This window comes from Ascaphus truei, unplaced genomic scaffold, assembly GCF_040206685.1.
Source record: "Ascaphus truei isolate aAscTru1 unplaced genomic scaffold, aAscTru1.hap1 HAP1_SCAFFOLD_295, whole genome shotgun sequence".
NCBI classification, from domain to species: Eukaryota; Metazoa; Chordata; class Amphibia; order Anura; family Ascaphidae; genus Ascaphus; species Ascaphus truei.
The window spans coordinates 4,967-19,693 of NW_027455912.1; the positions used below are offsets into that span (position 1 = coordinate 4,967).

Below are 14,727 nucleotides of genomic sequence, written 5' to 3' on the forward strand. Positions count from 1 at the left end.
TTTTAAGTAATAACACTACAGTACAAAAGAACTGGTTAGGGCCTAAACCAAAAGGCAATTATATTTGTGGTAAGTGTAGTATTTGTAAGTACCAACATCCTGACAAGCATACATTTAATTCTAAAAACACACAAGAAGTTTTTAATATTGATGACTTTATTTTATGTACATCTACACACATTGTTTACTTATTGGAATGTGCGTGTGGATATCAGTATGTAGGCAGAACCAAACGCAGCCTTAAAGTTCGTATCCAGGAACACGTCAGAAATATAAAAAACGGTTTTGAAAAACACAGTGTTTCCAGACACTTTTTATTACACCACAACAAAGATCCGTCCAGTCTCACTTTTAAGGGGATTCAGTTTATTCCTGTAAATAGAAGAGGTGGGGACAGAGTTAAAACACTATCATCTAAGGAGACATATTAGATACACAAGTTAGATACTATGTCCCCTAAGGGGTTAAATGAGGATGTTGACATCTGGGCACTTTATTAAGAGAAATTTTTATTAAAATTTTTTTTACAAAGAATTTTTCTAGCCCCCTTCTCCTCTTATACCCAAGGGATGTCACTGATCTATGTATCTCTGTTTTCCCTTCTCTGTTCTGTTGTCTATACGTATTTATATTGTTACTTCTAGTTGCATCTTTTATATGTATTTATTGATATTATCTATTTTAGAACTAATATTGTGTTTCTTTTATTCCAGCATGTTTTTAATTATTAATGCTAGGTTTAGTTTATATGTTTATAAAATCTTTTTATTATGTATGTAGTTAATAAAGTTGTTGTTTTAAAAGTAATGATTTCATCGTCCCTATCACTTTAACCATTTCCTAGTCTAGATGATTGGTCCATTTTTAATTGTTTGACCAATGAGACACCTTTTTTAGGTACTTAAGACCTCTGGGTAATGGCCAAATTATTCCCTGAAGAAGTAGTTTATTCTACGAAACATGTTGGATGATTTTTATCTAGTGCCTTAATATTGCCATTGCCTCCATTGGCTTCTCCCTGCTAGTATCACTCCCGGTGGTAATTTTGGGCTTATGAGAGACTCTGAGAGACTTTGAGAGACTTTGAGAGACTTTGACTGCCTCCCTGCCGGTTCCCTCGCTGCTGCGGAGACTGTGATGTCATCACGCAGTATCCCGCGACGGAGCGACAACGTGGCACGCCGAGTGTACCCTTGCAGAGCTGAGATCTCACCCCCGTACAGTGGATCTGCTCGCTGAGTTACACGAGCTGCACCAGACGGCTTGGAAGCGCGAGCGGTCCCACCAAGCACCAATACCTGCAACGGAGCCTGGTTGCTGTAAAGGGAAATCCCCTTGGGAGCGATGTACTGCTGGATGAGGGGTTTTGGACATTAATCCTGCTCCTGAACCAACGTAGCGCCCCCGCTGAGAGAAGCAAGCTGCAGACTCTTCTGACAACAGTTGCTGAGTGGTAACTTGTGTGAAACACACTAAATGCACCTATTCCACTGTTTTGATGTACGCAGATTTATTACCCTGTAATTACTAATATATAGCATTACTTGCTTCACTATTTGGCGTTGTGCGCTGTTTCTTTTGTTTCCATTTCTTAGAGTATGGGGGGTGCTGAGCCACCCCCTGTGTTTATAGCAGAAGACGCCTCTACCAATACACGGTTATGTGATATAATTTCCTCTTATATACACCCTCACTGTGGTTATTGTGATTTATTTCTTGTTCACTTATTTATGTGGTTTAGTCACTGCACTTTATTTATATTCCATATTCTGGGTTAGATAGTAGCGCACAGTATTTTCTCTGTTTTTTGTGCCTTATATACTTCAGGAGGCAGGCGCATCCCTGATGTCACTATCCAGGGACTCAGAGCATACAGCCACTCCCCTCCATACATAGGGCACCTCACCAGGGTGTGAGGGAAAACCTCCATAACTACTGCTGGCATACCCGTACTTATCAGGACTTACTGCCAACAGAGAGGAAAGTAGTATACCATTATTATGCATGGCTATATATCCTTTGGGAGAGTGCCAGTATTTATATCCTTTGGGAGAGTACCAGTATTTATATCGTTTGGGAGAGTGCCAGTATTTATATCCTTTGGAGAGTGCCAGTATTTATATCGTTTGGGAGAGTGCCAGTATTTATATCCTTTGGAGAGTACCAGTATTTATATCCTTTGGGAGTGTGCCAGTATTTATATCCTTTGGGAGAGTGCCAGTATTTATATCCTTTGGGAGAGTGCCAGTATTTATATCCTTTGGGAGAGTACCAGTATTTATATCCTTTGGGAGAGTGTCAGTATTTATATCCTTTGGGAGAGTATCAGTATTTATATATTTTGGGAGAGTGTCAGTATTTATATCCTTTGGGAGAGTGCCAGTATTTATATCCTTTGGGAGAGTACCAGTATTTATATCCTTTGGGAGAGTACCAGTATTTATATCCTTTGGGAGAGTACCAGTATTTATATCCTTTGGGAGAGTGCCAGTATTTATATCCTTTGGGAGAGTACCAGTATTTATATCCTTTGGGAGAGTACCAGTATTTATATCCTTTGGGAGAGTGCCAGTATTTATATCGTTTGGGAGAGTGCCAGTATTTATATCCTTTGGGAGAGTGTCAGTATTTATATCCTTTGGGAGAGTGCCAGTATTTATATCCTTTGGGAGAGTACCAGTATTTATATCCTTTGGGAGAGTACCAGTATTTATATCCTTTGGGAGAGTGCCAGTATTTATATCCTTTGGGACAGTACCAGTATTTATATCGTTTGGGAGTGTGCCAGTATTTATATCCTTTGGGAGAGTACCAGTATTTATATCCTTTGGGAGAGTGCCAGTATTTATATCCTTTGGGAGAGTGCCAGTATTTATATACTTTGGGAGAGTGCCAGTATTTATATCCTTTGGGAGAGTACCAGTATTTATATCCTTTGGGAGAGTACCAGTATTTATATCCTTTGGGAGAGTGCCAGTATTTATATCGTTTGGGAGAGTGCCAGTATTTATATCGTTTGGGAGAGTGCCAGTATTTATATCCTTTGGGAGAGTACCAGTATTTATATCCTTTGGGAGAGTACCAGTATTTATATCCTTTGGGAGAGTACCAGTATTTATATCCTTTGGGAGAGTGCCAGTATTTATATCCTTTGGGAGAGTGCCAGTATTTATATCCTTTGGGAGAGTACCAGTATTTATATCCTTTGGGAGAGTGCCAGTATTTATATCCTTTGGGAGAGTACCAGTATTTATATCCTTTGGGAGAGTACCAGTATTTATATCCTTTGGGAGAGTGCCAATATTTATATCGTTTGGGAGAGTGCCAGTATTTATATCGTTTGGGAGAGTGCCAGTATTTATATCCTTTGGGAGAGTACCAGTATTTATATCCTTTGGGAGAGTACCAGTATTTATATCCTTTGGGAGAGTACCAGTATTTATATCCTTTGGGAGAGTACCAGTATTTATATCCTTTGGGTGTGACTGTAACTCTGACTCATAACAAGCCAGATCTGGATACTAATAGGCCCTCACATTTAGTATGTTGTCCAATCAGTACCCACCCCTCAGGCTGACACTCTCAGGCTGTTGCTAGGCCCGCCCTTGGATACATCTAATGGATCCAAGGCTGCAGAAGCACACAGGGCCTATGTGAAGGAATTAGCCCATCCACTGCCTGCACCTAGCAGGACTTACACTGGTAGGGCCAGGAAAAGAAGTAGCGGCCGGAGGCTAGGCTACATGTGTGTTTGGGGAGGGGGGCATATTGTGTCACTATCTGTGTGTGTGTCACTGTCTCTGTGTGTGTGTGTGTGTCTCTGTGTGTGTGTGTGTGTGGGGGTGTCTGTGCCTCTGTCACTGTGTGTGTGTCTGTCACTGTGTGTGTGTGTGTGTCACTGTGTGTGTGTCACTGTCTGTGTGTGTGTGTGTCACTGCATGTGTGTGTGTCACTGTCTGTGTGTGTGTTTGTCACTGTGTGTGCGTGTCACTGTGTGTGTCACCGTGTGTGCACGTATATTGGGGAGGGAGGTTATTGAGTGTGGGGAGGGGAGAAAAAATACGTGGGGGGTAACAAAGAGGGGGAGAAGGAAAGGGTGACTGGAGAGTGTAAGAGGGGGGCGAGAGTGAGGTGTCTGAGAAGGGGGGGGGGGGTAAGAGAAAACAGGGGGGAGGTTCTCGCAAGGCCTCCGAAACGTGGGTAGGGGGCCCCGGTGGAAACTTGGTCCTGGGCCCCGGGAAAGCTGTCTGCGGCCCTGCGTGGCAGTGATGTCACTGACTGCGGCCCTGCGTGGCAGTGATGTCACTGACTGCGGCCCTGCGTGGCAGTGATGTCACTGACTGCGGCCCTGCGTGGCAGTGATGTCACTGACTGCGGCCCTGCGTGGCAGTGATGTCACTGACTGCGGCCCTGCGTGGCAGTGATGTCACTGACTGCGGCCCTGCGTGGCAGTGATGTCACTGACTGCGGCCCTGCGTGGCAGTGATGTCACTGACTGCGGCCCTGCGTGGCAGTGATGTCACTGACTGCGGCCCTGCGTGGCAGTGATGTCACTGACTGCGGCCCTGCGTGGCAGTGATGTCACTGACTGCGGCCCTGCGTGGCAGTGATGTCACTGACTGCGGCCCTGCGTGGCAGTGATGTCACTGACTGCGGCCCTGCATGGCAGTGATGTCACTGACTGCCACGAGGAGAGCAAGAGACCCTAGTTTGCAAAGTGCAATATACACACAAGGTCAGGAATGTCAAGTTTTTAAAATGTCTTAATTTTAATTAATGCCTACATTTTTTATTTAATTTTAATTAATGCCTACATTTTTTATTTAATTTTAATTAAAGTAGAGTAGAGAAAGTACATTTCAGATTTCAGGCTGCAAAGTGGTTTGTTTACTTAACAAATTCTATTATGTTGTAGTTAAACTTTAAAGATGGGGGTTTGTGGGTTTTGTTTCTGCTGCTCTATAGAAATTTAATTATGTATTGCATCTAAATGCTGATTTCAAATTCATACAGTATGTGTGCAGCATGGGCACTCACAGCGGGCATGGTCGTGCCTGCCACGAGGGCGAGTTTTGACCTCAGGTCAGTCCAGAAAAGAATAAAAATAATTAAAAAAATATATATGTTGCTTTTCATTCTTTTTTTCCCCAACTGTTTTAGAACACACACACACACACACACACACACACACACACACACACACACACACACACACACACACACACACACACACACACACACACACACACACACACACACACACACACACACACACACACACACACACACACACACACCACCAAAGGGTGAGGGGGAGACGGGTGAGGGGGAGACGAGAGTTTGTGTTATGTTAGAATCGGAAATAAATAAATTAGTAGTAGTAGTAATCATCCCTTCCAAACTGGGCATTCTTGGCCAATAATGCCCTGGCTGTAAGAGTTGAAGGGCCCAAGCAAAGCCCCCACCTCTATACACACAATCACACACTGCAGCCCCCACCTCTATACACACAAACACACACTACAGCCCCCACCTCTATACACACAAACACACTGCAGCCCCCACATCTGTATACACAAATACGCTGCAGCCCCCACCTCTGTATACAGAAACACACACTGCAGGGCCCACCTCTGTATACAGTAACACACACTGCAGGGCCCACCTCTGTATACAGAAACACACACTGCAGCCAGGGTTGCCACCTTCTATTGAAGGCTAACCCGGAGATAACATTTTTTAGATCTTTTTATTATATATTTATTTATCTTGCCTTTGGCTGTATCCTCCCCTCCAATTTCCGTCAACATGGCTGCGCGACGTCCCGTAATGCACATTGCCATAACGAGACGCTCCATGACGTCACGAGGCATCAAATTGACATGACAACTGGATGCATTATGGCGCCGAGGCATTACGTGATGCCACATTGTCATGGCAACATGTCACCGCCTGGCGTCAGTGTCTCGTCATGGCAACGGGGTGCGTCACTTGAAGTAATTTGTTTTATAAATAATTTTTTCATGTGTCCCGGTTTTTCATTTTGAAAATCTGGTCACCCTACCCCCCTCCCCCCCCACAGAATGCTCTGTCACTGCACCTCCACCCTGCATCCCCCCTCTGCTATTCCTGCACTGACACCCCCCCAAACACACAAAGCTGTTAATGCATCTACACCCCCCCTCTGCTATTCCTGTACTGATCACACACACAGCTTTGTCACTGCACCTCCACCATGCCCTGCACCGACACCCCCACACACACCGCAGACACTACACCCCCCCTGCTATTGCCGTAGTGACACATCACAGACTCACCATTCAGATACGCTGTGCCAGGTTCTGGTCTATGTTCTCCAGCACTTGGCGGGTGACACGAAGGGCCTTCTCCTCAGTGTAGCGGCGGATCAGCAGACCTGCGGTGTCCACACGGTCCGCATTCTCCAGCTTCCCGCAGGGGATACGCGGGGAGACCGACCCATCGCTCAGACAGTTCTTAAACCTCTTAAAGTCGGCCTCCATCAAATCATCCAGCACGGACAGGATGCGGGCGTTGGTGGTTTGGGCCATGCGTCCCGGTGTCCCTCACCGTCACTCGCTTATATACACAGACACACGTTCTCTTCCTCTTCTGTCCGTCCCCGTCTGTATCTGTCTTCCTGCCGGCTGCACCTTCTGTGTAACTGGTTTCACCCGTTCCCTCAAACTTTCTGTTCTGTGAAGTGACTCCTTCCTGGAGCTGTGCAGCGTATTGTACCACTAACCCCTCCTCTAACATTGTGTAACATCTCTACACTAAATATAAACCCGGGACTGTGTGAGCCTGTCCCTGAAACTCTGCAGTCAGGAAGTCACCCTACATTCATATACACCCAGGACTGTGTGAGCCTGTCCCTGATACTCTGCAGTCAGGAGGTCAACCTACATTACATATAAACCCAGGACCGTGTGAGCCTGTCCCTGATACCCTGCAGTCAGGAAGTCACCCTACATTACATATACACCATGGGCTGTCTGATCCTGTACCGGATACTATGCAGTCAGGTCACCCTACATTACATATACACCCAGGACTGTGTGAGCCTGTCCCCGATACCCTGCAGTCAGGAGGTCCCCCTTGCAGAGAGAGGTTGGGCCTGTTTGAGCTCCCACTAGGGGCTCAGCGTGGCCTCAGGCCCAGGAGGGGGTGGGGGTGCTGGGGCAGGAGGGGGTGGGGGTGCTGGGGCAGGAGGGGGTGGGGGTGCTGGGGCAGGAGGGGGTGGTGGTGCTGGGGCAGGAGGGGGTGGTGGTGCTGGGACAGGAGGGGGTGGGGGTGCTGGGGCAGGAGGGGGTGGGGGTGCTGGGGCAGGAGGGGGTGGTGGTGCTGGGGCAGGTGAGCCTGGGAACCCCGGGGGCTGTGGCCTGGATGTTACTGACACTGAGGATCTTTTGCAAACGGAAAGAGAATTGAGGAGAATTCAGAGAGAAAAGACGAGAGAGAAAGAGATTGCCGAGCAGGAAGGAACGGAGGAAGAGACACAAGGAACAGGGGAGGTGCTGGTTCTGTCCGGGGAAAGTAACATACAAACCCAGAGCAGTAAATCCCAGCAGCAAAGTAATGTTATAAACAGAGGACAAAAAGAAAAGAGAGGCTGAGCTGGAAAAGAGGAGGCGGGAGACAAGAGAGCGCAGGCGGGCGGCAAGAGAGCGCAGGCGGGCGTCAAGAGAGCGCAGGCGGGCGGCAAGAGAGATACCAACAACAAAACGACCAACGCATGGACCTGTTACAGCAAAACCTCTCGGCTCTTGCTGACCGGGCGCAGGCCTCTTCTCCTGACCCGGCCCCTTCAGCCCCCACTGTTACAACCTCAGCCACTTCGCCCATGACTTTCCCATCTAAACCCTGACTTCCGACCCCTAATGGCTACGGTGGAGATCCCCACGGATGCCGAGGGGTTTTTAAACCAATGCTTCATTCAGTTTGAGATTGCGCCTTCTCGTTTTCCCTCTCAAAGATCCACGGTGGCGCGCATCACTTCTCTACTCACCGACGATGCGCTGGCCTGGGCTTCCCCTATCTGGGAACAAAGATCAGACCCCACACAGGGTATCGGACCGCTCGCCCGGGAATCCCGTAGTCCTCGACACACCTGGTGGCAAGGTAACTGCGGCTTCTTTTTTTCACCTTTCCCAGGGGAATCGACCTGTCGCTAGGTATACCCTTGAGTTTCGAACTATCACCGCTGAGACGACTTGGAATAATGAGGTGTTGTCGTCCGCCTTCTGGCAAGGACTTTCAGAAACCCTAAAGATGAACTTGCAGCACACGAGCGCCCTACCGATCTCGAGGAGCTTATCGCCATATGTATTCGCGTGGATCAACGCTTGCAAGAAATGAGGGCTGAAAGACAACGTCATCGCCAGCTTACTCCGAGATACCTTTCTCTGCAAGCTAATACATCTGAATCGCGTCAGCCGGATCTCCCCGAATCCATGCAGCGGGGAGGCAATACATTGTCTTCCGTCGAGAAACAACACAGGCGCAACGCGGATCTTTGCTTGTACTGTGGCAATTCCGGTCATCAGGTACTTAATTGTCCCCACAAGTCGGGAAACGCCAGCTCGCAATGCGGTCCAGGGGAATCACATTGGGAACACGCTCCACTTCCCCTACCACAAAAGAAATTGTGTCTACCAGGATCTTAATCCCAGTTTCCCTCATCGGTGAGAACTTTCGTACCACGGCTCTCGCATTTGTGGATTCTGATTCGGGAGGCAACTTCATAGACCAAAGCTTCGCTGAAAGGAACAACATCCCTCTCGTTCGCAAGTGGTATCCTGTAGGCTTAGAAGCGGTTGATGGCCGTCCTCTACTGCCGCCTTCATATCTCTACAGACTACTCCTTGTTTCTTTATGTATAGGTGAGGACCATACGGAACAAACAGCTCCATCTACATTTGGTCGGGATTCGCCAGGGGGACGAATGGAAAACGGCCTTTAACACATGTGACGGCCATTATGAATACCTCGTCATGCCCTTCGGTCTCTGTAATGCCCCTGCTGTCTTTCAAGACTTCGTTAACGAAATCTTCCAGGATCTTCTCAATCAGTTTCTTATTGTTTACTTGGACGACATAATGATTTTTCCCAAATCCGTTCAAGAACACATTGGCCATGTTAAACAGGCACTACTACGCCTTCACCAGAACCATCTCTTTGCCAAACTAGAAAAATGCCAGTTTCATCAAACTTCCATGGCATTTTTGGGGTATATCATCTCGGACACCGGGCTCACCATGGATCCAGATAAAGTAAAGGCAGTCCTGGATTGGCCGCGTCTGTCTACTCTTAAGGCTGTCTACTTTGGGTTCTCTAACTACTATCGCAGGTTTATTCTGAATTTCTCCTCTGCGGTAGCTCCCATTACAGCCTTGACAAAGAAAGATGCGGATCCTGCTTCCTGGTCACCGGCTGCCTATCAAGCTTTCGATCACTTAAAAAACGCCTTTGTCTCCGCACCCATCCTCATACTGTACATCCGGTCGCTTTGTTTTCCTCGTTTCAATTTTGTTATTTATTTATTACTGGGTTCAAAGAATATTAAAGCCGACGCCCTTTCACGCCAGTTTCTACATTCATACTCTCAGCTAACACGTTTGATGCTTTGAATGATGTTCTTATAGACCAAGCTAACATCCCAGGTGGGCTTGCAGACCCAGAGGGTCGCCTTTTCACCTCTTCACCCTATCACAGAAAGGTTGTAGAATGGGGTAATTCTTCAAAATCTTCTGGACACCCAGGTACAAGAAGAACCGCCGATCTGGTGGAGCGGACCTTCTGGTGGCCCATTATCCAGAAAGATGTCAAAGAATTTGTTGCTGTGTGCTTGACATGTGCTCGTAACAAGACTCCTCGGAGCAAACCACCTGGACTTCTGCGCCGCTTCCCATTCCGGACCGTCCATGGACCCACTTGTCCATGGACTTCATAGTGGAGCTGCCAGTTTCTAAGGGGATGAACACCATTTTAGTGGTCATAGATCGTTTCTCCAAGCAAGCACACTGCGTTCCGCTGAGAGGTCTTCCCAATTCTTCTAGGTTATACCAAAACACTGGATGGCGCTCTAACACTCCCAAAGTGATAAATGTAACTATATATATATATATATATATATATATGATACAACTAATTATCCCAAAAATAAAATGATAAAAAGTGCAAACAAGAGTCTGTGATATAATGCTCACACACAAAACCAGTGATAATAATGGGCAAAAATAAAAAGGCAAAACCGACTTCACTCGACCCTCAGCACAGGCTGTTCTAAAACCCTTAGTACATATCTTCCTCCAATCCCAGGGGAGCGATGCGGGAAGCCATAGAACAATAAAAAGAAAATACTACACAGTGCAATAATGCTACACAGTGAAAAAATTATATATGCAAAAGAAAACCCCCCAAAATGCCTACTCACAATGGAGCAGAGATATAGGAGCAGTCATCCAACCAGTGATGGTAATAGCCTTGGATGGTGTTGGTAGGGATTCAGCAGTCTCGGACAGAAAGAGACAAGAGCAGAGTGCAGGTCACACACAGGATTTTATCAAACAAAAATGCGGCTCACAAACGGAGGCTTACTCTGAAGCGGTGAATAATGGGCACAATCAGTATAAGAGGTGGTATGCCGGCATGTCGCGATCTCACCACTCCACGTTATACGACCCATACCATCGGCCTCTTCCGCGTCTGTTGGCTCCGATACGTCACTTCTTGTTACGTGATCTTCACTCTCCGTAGACGTCACAGGCTCCCTCAGACTTGCCTATCCTCCCTGTCTCTAGCAAGACCACCGTAAGCCCCGCTTACCAAGCCAAGCGGTGAGATCGCGACATACCGACATACCACCTTCTATATTGATTGTGCCCATTATTCACCTCTTTAGAGTAAGCCTCCATTTGTTCCCAGCAGCCTCAGGGGCTGCATACCACATGCATGGCAAGAGCCAATAGGGCTGCAGGGTTCTCTGGCTGGCAAGAAGATACACTTGGCTCGCTCAGGAGACCATGCCAGTCAGAAGAGGGACGTCAACAGAGCAAGTAGTGTCCAGGGAGCAGTGCTCCCCTGGACTAGGCCAGATCTTCCCATTTTAGGCCCCAGATAGGCCTGACACACAACAGGTTGTGGCTGCTACAGGGAAAGCCCCTAGCTAGGGACATTTACCCAGTAGCTGCTTATAGTCAGTGTATAGCACCAGTGGGACGCCACGCTGTGACTGCGCCGTGTGGTTTGGGACCAGACCACCTCCATTGTAAGAGACTCTTTATGGTGATACCATCCAGCGGGAATTTACCCCACGTGGAAGCGGACGCCGTCGCTGCCGACGACAACGTTGGATCAGACAGATCCCTTTGTTAGTCTGCAGTACCCGGGTGCGGGAGCCCGGAGCAGGTACCCAACTAAGTGCACCAACATTCCACGGGATAGCGCTATCTCCTACACTTTTGGGTGGGCCCTGACATTGGGGGAAAGGACATCAGGGTATTGGTGCCAAGCACCCTACGTATTTTGGGGACACTCACTTGTGGTACTAGGTTGGGCCTATTGTACTGTTATAGTGTGTTCAGTAAAGGTTGTTATTATATTCCTGAGTGTGTGTTATTGGTATTGTTCCTGTAAGAGGCTTATCCCACCATGTTTGGATCCCTTACAGGTGGAGGCACTGCACCGAGACGAACAAGATATCACCCCAGGCTTCCAGTGGTGGGGGCTCAGGCCTCCTGGATGCCAGACAGGTAATAGCAGTATTGGTAGTTCCTTCCCAGGTACGGGGGAAACAGGGGCTACACAATATTACCAGTGAATTGTAAAAAATCAACTGATCATTATCAAGACGTGTTATATACGAACGTGAAAGATGACACAAAATGTCATAATGTGTCTATAAGTATCTAAATAAACACAAGTGACGTGAATTCCGGATACAAATGTAAACATCAGTGTATAGTCCAGTCTGCAGCTAGTCAGTGTAGATGGCTCAGCATCCAGAGTACTAGTGAAAAGGGAAAAAAGAGACAGCACACAAGTCATAGTGTATTGAAAAATAGAATGTGCTAATTGCAAAAAGGTGAGTATTTCGCATACACGAAATTAGATCATTCAGGCATTACGTAAGTACATGTTACCACATTAGATGCACGCCTGGACATCCGCATCCGAGGAGGACTGCCACGGTCCACTCCCGGATCAGTGGAGGAGAATCCTCTGGTCGTGTCCCCACGGGTCCTGGATACATCTTGATGATATTCGTTGTCCTCCAGTATCGTTCCGTGGATCCGTGGATTAGGGGCGCTAATGTGGAACTAGCATAAGAGATAGCAGGAGACTCCCAACGTTGACGGCAATGAACCGAGAGTGAACTCCGTGTCTCAGGCGGTAACCGATGACATCACTGGGTAGCGTCGCTCTATAGGCAACCAGCAAGTGAACCATCAAGGGCAGATTTGCTTATTGCAGGCACAGGAGACTCAGGCAATGTTAGCTTCCTACGCGTTTCGTAGATACTCTACTCTAGGGAATAAGCATAAAATCATCTGAAGCCGTTTAAATACCCCGTGGGTCAATGTGATTGGTCGGACGGGGGGAGGTGTCCTCTGCCAATCACAGAGCGCCCTTAACAAGCTTGGGTAAGCAAGCACAGTCTTTATACAATAAAAACTCATTGAAATCATTTATTAACAATATAAAATCCAAATATTGGGTACAATGTACAAAACTGTCAAAATCATTACATGCAGGATACACATGAATAAAATGAGTCACGGATGGATTGTACGTAGCCAGTATACCGGAACAGAGGAAAACATAATGTTAGTTCATTCAACAACCAGAGATAGCACAGACTATGGGGTTGCATATTGCCACTATATTAGGTGGTCAGAGATCATGAAAGTGAATCACATAGAAAGTTACAACAATATATATATTAATAATGACAAATTTAAATGATATTTAAAAAAGACACATATGTAACATCTAAACAATGGACCAGATTTATTTATTTATAAAATATTTCCCCAGGAAGTAATACATTGAGAGTTACCTCTCGTTTTCAAGTATGTCCTGGGCACAGAGTAAAACAAATAATACATGGTTACAAATACAGTTACATAATGAACAGGGTATACATTATATACAAGACATTGCGTGCACAGTTACAGATAATATATATTATAGGCGTATGTAACAGTTACAGACCAGATTAAAGTGTGAGACAGCCTTAGATTTGAAAGAACTTAAACTGGTGGCGGCTGTGAGGGTCTCTGGTAGGTTGTTCCAGTTTTGGGGTGCACGGTAAGAGGAGGAGGAGCGGCCGGTTACTTTGTTGAACCTTGGGACCATGAACAGTCTTTTGGAGTCGGATCTCAGGTGATAGGTGCTGCATGTGGTAGGGGTGAGGAGCTTGTTCAGGTAGCTGGGTAGCTTGTCCAGAAAGTATTTAAAGGCAAGACAGGAAAGGTGAACTTTGCGCCTAGACTCGAGTGATGACCAAGCTAGTTCTTTGAGCATTTCGCAGTGATGTGTGTTATAGTTGCATTGGAGAACAAAGCGACAAATTGAATTGTAGAGGGTGTCAAGTTGTCAGATGTCCAGAAACCACTAAACCCTCAAATAGTGGAAGAGAAGTGTTAGATGGTGGCACGTGGGAAATGACAGATTGGATAAAAGATAAATATTAATAGAAGGTAACAGTGAGTTCACAGAGAGAGAGCGATAATGTCTAGTACGTTAATACAGAGACCAGACGTCCATCGCTTGCCGAGTTTAGTTTCGGCAATTTAAATTGTCCCGTCCCCGCTCACGTGGGCACGCACGCGCTCCCAAGCTCGGCACTTGAGGAGACAAAGAAAAGTGAGTTTGAAGCGCGCTCAACAAGCCCCCAACGCGCCTGCGCCCGCTTGCAAAATAGCCAGGACACCCGGCGCTCATGCTTGGAGAGCAGGTGATGACACCGCTCTGAAGCATGAGCGCGGTCAGCGCCATTGGGGACGCAGCTTTACTCTCGTCACTGTGAGATCAGCTTCAGAACCGCCTCTCACTTGGAGATCTTTTGGAGAAGGTCTAATGAAGTGAAAAACAATTCACAACGGGAAAAGTTTGAAGTGACCGCCATCTCCACACCTGGAATGGTGGCCGTCTGGATTGTTTTTGACCACGAGTGTGTTCCGGTGGAGGATATTACGTATTGGCGGAAGCGCCAGCGTGAGGAGCTCAATGGGCCATCAAAGATCTATAATGGCGACATTTGGAATGGAGGCTACCTGTATGCAGTAAGTCTAAAAGGGACAATAACGCCATGGTGCACTTGCCACATTTCCTGTATACAGGGAAGTAAGAGGAAGATGCGATTACCGTGGCCAGCCGAAATGCGCTGATACATGCGACTCGCTTTCCTCCGCTTGTGACATCAGATGCAAACTATGCACGGACGTCGGGCACCACAACCGTGAGTGCAACAATAGTGCCGTGTGCAAAGTATGTGCTAAGTTAGAGCGTTCATATAGGATGTGTCCTACAGCCCAGCACAGCCAGCCCCTGGGGGCAGAGGGAGGGACCACATGGGTCTTCGGAGGAGGAGGAAACGCCTGGACATTTGGAAAATCAAACTGGGTAGCGTGACTGGGCGTGTTCCCCCCGTGTATAAATCTCCCCCCTTATCCCCCTCCCAAAAAATCACAGCGAGGCACGGAA

At 47.1% G+C, this 14,727-nt stretch overlaps 1 protein-coding gene across 1 annotated transcript; it reads right to left on the minus strand.

Annotated features, from left to right (window-relative positions):
• Nucleotides 1-298: 298 nt before the first annotated feature.
• On the minus strand, nt 299-6,792 carry LOC142483100 (caspase b-like). The gene is made up of 2 exons (XM_075583181.1): nt 6,318-6,792; nt 299-372 (listed from the first exon to the last, which is right to left on the minus strand). Exon 1 carries the CDS (start codon nt 6,567-6,569, stop codon nt 6,321-6,323), a length of 249 nt encoding a protein of 82 aa, XP_075439296.1. The 5' UTR covers nt 6,570-6,792; the 3' UTR covers nt 299-372; nt 6,318-6,320.
• Nucleotides 6,793-14,727: the final 7,935 nt, after the last annotated feature.

Bases quoted from the DNA above. Each gene is read 5' to 3' on its own strand.
- LOC142483100 (XM_075583181.1), bottom strand. From the start codon at position 6,569: ATGGCCCAAACCACCAACGCCCGCATCCTGTCCGTGCTGGATGATTTG.